Genomic DNA, 8,057 nt, shown 5'->3' with positions numbered 1-8,057 from the left:
TTTAATTGTACATAACATAAAAATACTTATAAAAATTTAAAAATAAATAGTTACTAAAAATAAATATTTTTAAAAATAACTACTCATTTTACTTAGAAATGCAAATTTATATATTTTAAAAATAATTTTAATAAAGAGTAAAAAAAAATTGAAATAAATGAGGGCGTTTTTGTACGTGAACAGAAACGACTTTAATTTTGAATGTTAAAGATGTGTGGCGTGACGTCACTGTCACGTGATCAAAGTTTCGTGTGACGTCGCTATCATGTGATCAAAGTTTCGTGTGACGTCACTCTATCAGATTTTTTAGAGTGAGGATTGTTTTTATAACTAAGCTATAGACATTCTACACACAGTGTCAGAAAAATTGTCCCACCTATAGGACCATCTTCTTCTTCCACTAATGTGTCATTTAGCTTTTTAAAATTTAATTCTAGTAGAAATTATGGCAATATTTCAAAAGGCAATTCTACTTTCTTTTAATCTCATTGACAAGTGTTAATTAGCCAGAGAACTTGCAGAGTTAATTAAATTCAACAATCATTAAACATAATTATGTGAACAAGCGCACCCTTCAGATTCTCTGAAGACATTATGGTATTATAAGAGTAATTCAACACAGCTGAAGAGTTATTATCGTGGACTTTTATTAATGCACTCCTTAGGGAAGCAATTAAGGGTAAAGGGGACTTTATAACGTAAAAACAATACATCGAATTACAAAGTATTAATGATGTATTTTACAAGATGAAATGCGCAAAAATTTCTGTCAACAAAATACTGATTTCTCTCTCTCTCTTCCCTCAATTTAATACTGAATCTTTAAAATGATGAGTCACATGATGATGTTCGTTTTTCTCCTTATAACTGTGCAGGGATTTATATACAAATGAATTCATTTATTGGTTGTATAGAGTTTCTTGCATAATTAATTCTGTTCCTCACTAGGAGCAACTGTTAATTTTTCCAGCACTGGTTTTGCCTTGGTTAAACTTGGTGTTCCGTTGGATTTGACCATTGGTAGTTTGTTGTTGTATTCTTGGACTGGCAATTTGCTCTTCTTGTGTCTACTCCAAGAACAGAGCAGTCCCTCGAAAAAGTGAAATGGGAGCTGAAATATGACGTAACACAAAGAAGACACAATAAACGTGATGAAAACGTACGAAGAAAACTGGAACAGCTAGAAAACAAAAAAGAATTTGCAGAGAGAGAGAAATTAAGGTAAAACTTTAGTAACAAACTACAAATTTTATATTTCAAATAAAAAAATTAAGCGGTATTAAATATTTCACGAAGCAATTTATTTCATCAATAATATAATAGATAAATTAATTTATCAATAACGTTCGCCTTAAGCTTTGTATCCATCATCTTTTAAGTGTGATATTTAAAACGAAATTTAATATTTAATCATATATACAATATAATTTATTTTAAATGTTATATATAAAAGATTATGCACACAGCAAACGTTATTGATAAATTTATTTTATACATCACTTTATTTTATAACTAAACATTTATTATTTTTTTTATTTTATAAATAAAAAAATAAAATAAATTTGTAAAATATTGTATTGTAAAATTTGTATTTATAATTAAATTTTAGCCTTAAGTTCATATATCAATTTGGCGCCATCTAGTGGCGTTAACGTAAACTAGTATTTTTGAAATTAAATTTCGACAAATTATTATTATTATTAAATGTAACCATACTTACTTGTTCGACAGCTCCCATATATATCCTTTCCCTTATTACTCCACTATGGTAAATAATAATTGGTAGATGTAATAAATAGGCTAAATAACAAAGCTTATCGAGTGGTTGAAATCCCTTCCAACATAGCACACTGTTAACTATACCTGAAAATGAGGAGAAAAGTATCTTAACAATTTATTTTAAAATCGATTTTTTAATTATTACTTTTAAAAAGTTCAGATTAATTCAGGTAAAATTAAGATACATTCATTTTTAAGAATATATTGAAAAAACAAATGAAATAAAGATAAATGTAAAATAAAACTGTTTAAACAAAAACAACTGCAATTGTTGCCACTAGATGGCACCATAAACAAATCATTATTAATACAATGTTTGGATTTGCTAGCCAGCAGATTACCATTTGGGAGTACTGAACTTGGACTCTTCAGGTTGTAAGCGATTTTCGAACTTTTAATCTGTAACAAGCAATGTTTATTTCGTAGAATTAAAGGCTTGCTGTCTGGTAGAATAGAGGCAACGAGATTATACCCTAGCTGATCAGGATGGCCCCTAGAAGTTACCAATAGGTTGGGTCCAGTGGACCCAATCTGGCAGCCAGCCTGCGAACACCATTTTAGAACTGTACCACCGAAATGTAAGGAAGATTGGATCTCACCATGATGTCCATCATAAGCGGGAAAAAACATCAATCATACTGTGTGATGGAAGAGATCAGGGGTTGCCAGAGCTTTGCTCTGGAGACTAAACATGGGTTTCACCACCACAAGCCTCCAATAAATTAATGTTATAGCTAAGAAATAAACTCCTACAAGAGGACAAAGTTAAAGTAAAGATTTATACAAACAGTTTGAATCAATCTTTATGGATAACCCCGGAAAATTAGGACTTAACCAAAGTTTTAATTATAAAGGAAGTTGAAGTGTCTTCCCTAAAGTTTATTCTCACCTCCATATCCTGTAGCGCAGGCAAACACTATCCAACCGAGGGCTACAGCCCACGCAATTCTGCTGAAAGCTGCGTAGAAAACTCCAAGAGGTGGTTCAATCTCTTGAGTAATTCTATAGGGATACAGTCCATAGATGAGGGATGCATACAGAAAGATGGCGAAACACCATCCAAGCAAAATCATCCACTAATAAAAAAGAGCAAAAAAAATAAATGAATCTCTCCAAGAATTTCAAAAGTGTATATCAAATACACGATTTTAAAAGAAATTCATCTCCTTTAAGGTGAAATTTTAGAATTGACGAATACATACTTACCAGCTTCATCTTTGTCGCGTGACCATACCTTCCCACAGCATACCCGGTCAATATACCAATACAGAAGGGCCCAATGTGATCGTATATCTGCATGTAAACCCATCTCCAAGTAATTGGGCCTGTTCTGTGAGGAGAAATGCAGAAGATGGTATTTAGATAAGTTTGACAAATAATCCCACATCAAAAAAATCTCATTATGGAAGAAAACACTTACTTAATATTCACGAGGTAGGCCGATAAGGGACCAGGGACATCCTTAAATACAACAACGATAGCCACAGCAACTGCACCTCCTACTATGAGAAACATCAACAGAATCACTCCTAGGTTAGGGCGCCTGAAATATTTTTAAAATATCATAAAAATTCTCACGTGCACTTATCTTAACAAAATAAGCACTTAAGTATGTGGTCCAATAAAGTCCAAATGATTTCAATTACCTGCTTAGGATCCAGAGGAAGACCACAGATATGATGTACATTTGCATCATCAAAGACAGTAACCAAGTTGGATAGAGGCACTGAAAAAAACAAACAAAAGAAAAAGTAGTTTTTAGGTAATAAAATGAATTAGGACATTTAAAACTGCATACACTACTATATATTTGGTTAAAATTTCAAAATGGCTGGCCTTCGTGGGTAGCACAGGTGGTAGAATTGCTGTCCTTCCACACACCGGGTGGAAAAGACCCGAGTTCGAGTCCCATCGATGAGGTGAGGAATTTTTATGGGACTTTTTGGCAGCGTGGTTGAGTTAGTGTGTCACAGGCGAGGGTAGAATGGTTTTTCATCCAGCAAGCAGAAAATTAAAGTCATAACACAGATAATATTGCACCGAGCAATTCAGTTAATTGTAATAGAGGTATCTTACCGTATCAAATGCACTGAAATAATTCACAATGCACAGGAAATTTATCCACCAACGTTGTCGACAGTTTTCCAAAACAGGTTCCACGTAATCTTGCCAGATAGGACCATCTCCAATCAATGGAAGTAAAAGAAACAGTCCAATCGCCAATCCTTGAGCGACAGCAATCCTGTTCAGTGAAAGAAATTGAGAATTAAAATCATTAATTCACAGTGATGTAACAATAACATCGACTGTTTTCACAAAGGTAAATTCCCTATGAACATACTGAATTCCCACAATTCAATGTGAATAAAGAATATATTTCCAAAACTCGACATAATAATTGAACTGGGTCAGCCAAATATTTATTAATGCGCAGAAATGACCAATAAAATACTAATCGACAAGCCGGATTTATTAGTTGCCATAGCGACCGTCCTGACTGAATTTGTCGAGCCCTGTTAATATTTATAGAAATATTCGGTTAAAGAAAATTTTAAATACGTAACATTTAAGTAATTTTAAATGATTATAAATACCTGAAATAAGTTCCAAATATTAAGGAAGGAATTCTTAGTTTAACTTTTTGGTTTTCTGAATTTTTCCATCTTGGATACGCAAGCATCACACCTCTAAAATGAAAAGAAAAGTTAATAATTAGGCTGGATACTATTCTAAAAAGAACAGGAAATTTTAATAAAGTAAAATTAATTAAATACTAATATTAGTAGAATTAATTACTAATAATTAACGCTTATTGTCTCACTGCTTAAATAATACTTCTTATTTTAGAAAGCCATTTTGTTTTTAATATACACTGGTGTGCAAAAGTTAAATTACAACGATCGATATGCGCTTGGAATTATTTAAATTCGTTTTCTGTAACCAAAAAGCAGTTGTGACTTAGCATTCAATCTCCAATATGTTAATCACAACACCACTTACCCAATGAAATAAAAACTATCAATCCCGATAGAAGCATTGGCCATCGATGTAAACGAAAGATCTTGCATCATCTTGAAGAAATTCACAGGGGCAGCTGCAAATACATCCATTTGTTGGATGAAACTGGTTTTTCATCCAGCAATCAATGTTTAATAAACATCCATTTAAACAATACAATGAGGTCTCATTATCTCAATTATCTTTTGACCAAAATACACATTAGTCGACCCTTACTGGGATAAAACTCCAAATATATACTTACTATATTTAAGAAAATGGAGTTTGTGAACTATGGCATAGGTGGAGTTGTAAATAGTCCCAAATACTGTTAGAACACGCATTCCTCTCATGGCCCCCATCGGATCTTTATCTGAATCCACGGACAGCAACTTCTGGACGTTGGTGTAAAAGGAGAAAGTCGTAAGGAATTGGACGACGAAGGCTGAAAAGATGGTAATTAATTGGTTTTTTTTTATTTTTGTGCAATGGTCTGCTTGATAATTTTCAAGTAGATCGTGGTTAGCATAAAGTAGAAGTAGCCAATTTACTATGTTTTTAATAGGTACAGTATTTAATAATGTATTTCTCAAAAGAACTGTGAGGAATTATAGATTATAAGCCTAAGAATATTCAATGTGTCCTCATCTGATGATAAAAAGGAGTCCCGAAAACCAAATCATCCGCCAATGTGTAATATGTCCATGAACTGTGGGTGTTCTCTGATCGATTTACCAGTTTTTCTGAATAAAAAACCCGAGTTTGGGGAAGGGAGCATTGCTGTCCTTGCCTGAGACTGAATAAGTAGGCCACGGTGTTAAAACAAGCCCATAAACGTTCCTTGCGTCATTGAAGGGATTCAAATCCGGGGCTTTTCCACCTGGTGTGTTCTGGCAACAGAATCGTTATATATTTAATTCCCTGTTTCCCAATGTTTAATTTTAAGTTTTGTCAACAGCAATTTTCGTTTTTTATCTTATTTTGAAGTCCCTACCCCCAACGGGGGAGAGGTCTGCAAAATAAGGTCAAAAGAGTAAAGTCAGTGCTTAGGAGTAATAAATAACAGTCTTCATCGATGGATCCTTTTCTTTTTTCTAAGAAAATGTTTCTATAGAAAAACAGACGTGAGGGAAGAATGCGAACACCCTGCTGATCAAACTTTTAGAAATAATTCTTACCAATAAATTATTCAGAAAATTGGTAATTTATCAAGAAAGATAAAAGATCACTTACACCTTGGATGATTGCTAATCTCTGTTGTGGTCATTCGATTCCATATTCTGATTGCAGCATCCGTGATGGTTTCAATCCCAACAAAACCCAAAAAAGTTAGAAACACGACTCTAAAAAAATAAATAAATAAAATAAAATATGCTCATTAGACCGCGTTCAGTTAAACCATACATTTCAACCAAAGTTCTTAATATCAGCATAAATGAATCATCATTAGATAGCTTGGTAGAAAATGTGAAGCTTACAGGATGGCCTTCTGCTCTAGTGTCATCTTAACATTTTCTTTAGTTTCGCAGTGAAGAACCTTAGCTTTCAATCTTATGGCTTGAGTGGCTGTGGGCGAAACAGTCTTATGTAGAACATTCATAAATGCAGTGTCCACTTAAATATTCTCTTTTTTTTTTTGAAGAAAAAGTGAAGATAAAATAGGATAAAGTGGATCAAGGTAGGAAGTAGATCACATTAAGCTTTTACACTCAGTAGCCAAAAATTAGAAACCTTCATTCAATATTTAATAGCGCTTCTTTTGGACTGAATTACAGCAAAGTCGTGGTACGGATTCGACTAGGTTATGTGTCTGAAGGAGTCTAGTTCCAGATTTGACTATTCTTCCATCAGGATCTTTGTCAGCTCCTGTATTGTGGTTGCTTGAGAATTATTGTCTTTCCCATAATATCCCAGACATTCCCAATTGGATTCGGATCTGGAGAATTAGGCGTCCAGGGCAGATATTCGAAATCTTGGGAGGTGGTTCCTCGAACCATTCACATACAATTTGTGCAGGGTGAATAGTTGCGCTGTCGTCTTCAAAGAATCTAGGGTGGACAGTTGTGTTGTCGTTTTCAAAGAATTCATCGGGTAGAAATAAAGCATTGCAGGGTGAGGTTGATTGGACGGCCTTCTGACGGTATGAGCGAACACAAACCATGCTGCCAACAGAAAATAACTCTTACAAGGCTTCTTGAAGTTCATGTCACAATTTCACCCTACCATTGATGCGAAAAAGCATAAGTCGAGACTCGCCAGACCACATGATCTTTTTTCCACTCTTCCACAATTTAGTCTTGGAGTTAGCAGTTCAACTCTAGTCGAATCTTTTGATTTAATAGAAGACACGAACACCAATTTTGAACTCCCGCCTCATAATTAGGTTAGAAATGGGTATTTCTTTGCCTAAACTGAATTTTTCAGTCATTTGCTGAAAAATTCAGTTTAGGACCTTGCATTCCGCATCGGAAAGATTACTTTTGTCTTTCCTATCACCGGATCGACTAAGAAATTCCAGGAAAACAAGAGTATTTATCTGATACCAAAGTACTGGTGATCATACCACTTGACAACTGACATTTCCATACCTTGCGTTTAATTATCTGTTGACGCCAGTTGCAAAAGGTTTCTAATATTTTGGCCACTGAGTAGATGTAATTAGTAACCTGTAGTTATGAAACTGATATTAGTATGTGAAGAATTTTTAACATGTCTATACATTACGTCTGTTCTGCAGTTGATTTGCTGGACGAAAAACCCGACTTTCCGGAAGAAAAAACCATGCTAGCCTTGCCTGAGATCGACTTACTCAGCCAATTTGTGAGAAAGGTCCTAAAAATTTCCCGCGTCATTGGCAGGATTTAAACTCAGGTCTTTTCCACTCTGTTTGGGAAGGACCGCGTTTATACCAACTGTGCTACCCACGAGGGTAAGCGTTTTCATAATTGGGTGATGAATCTGGTGAACAGGATAACTGGAATTACACCTCGCCATCTTGTTTGAGAAAAACTCGCCATATTTCTCTAATTGGTAAGAATTGGATGAGTTAGTGGGAGATGAGGGCCTTACAGAGTCCAATGCAGAGCTCTCGACATCTTGTTTAAAAGATTCTATTGGATCTCAGCTGGATGGGATCCACTGTCACTTATGAACATTTTTGAACTGTCACAGAATACCTGTGTTATTATTCTGATTTGACTGGGCTTTATGAAGAATGGTATTGGGCACAATCCAGAAGAGTGGTGTCTTTTCATAGACAGTTCAAAAAAACTTCGAAAGCC

At 34.6% G+C, this 8,057-nt stretch overlaps 1 protein-coding gene across 1 annotated transcript in view; it reads right to left on the bottom strand.

Moving 5' to 3' along the window:
* Window positions 1-650: 650 nt before the first annotated feature.
* The window catches only part of LOC150075361 (nose resistant to fluoxetine protein 6-like), a 29,139-nt gene continuing 21,732 nt past the window's right edge, over window positions 651-8,057 (bottom strand). The window contains exons 4-15 of the mRNA XM_090389255.1: window positions 6,255-6,342; window positions 6,010-6,119; window positions 5,042-5,221; window positions 4,780-4,873; window positions 4,374-4,466; window positions 3,856-4,021; window positions 3,426-3,505; window positions 3,200-3,322; window positions 2,986-3,109; window positions 2,669-2,855; window positions 1,721-1,863; window positions 651-1,180 (exon numbers count right to left, since the gene is read on the bottom strand). Of these exons, the coding sequence (XP_090245381.1) occupies window positions 929-1,180; window positions 1,721-1,863; window positions 2,669-2,855; window positions 2,986-3,109; window positions 3,200-3,322; window positions 3,426-3,505; window positions 3,856-4,021; window positions 4,374-4,466; window positions 4,780-4,873; window positions 5,042-5,221; window positions 6,010-6,119; window positions 6,255-6,342 (1,640 nt within the window). The 3' untranslated portion in view covers window positions 651-928. The remainder of the gene's footprint in view (window positions 1,181-1,720; window positions 1,864-2,668; window positions 2,856-2,985; window positions 3,110-3,199; window positions 3,323-3,425; window positions 3,506-3,855; window positions 4,022-4,373; window positions 4,467-4,779; window positions 4,874-5,041; window positions 5,222-6,009; window positions 6,120-6,254; window positions 6,343-8,057) is intronic.

Source organism: Mastigoproctus giganteus, chromosome 14 (assembly GCF_048544385.1).
Source record: "Mastigoproctus giganteus isolate SK-2022 chromosome 14, ASM4854438v1, whole genome shotgun sequence".
In the NCBI taxonomy this organism is placed as follows: domain Eukaryota; kingdom Metazoa; phylum Arthropoda; class Arachnida; order Uropygi; family Thelyphonidae; genus Mastigoproctus; species Mastigoproctus giganteus.
This window is presented reverse-complemented; position numbering and strand designations above follow the sequence as displayed.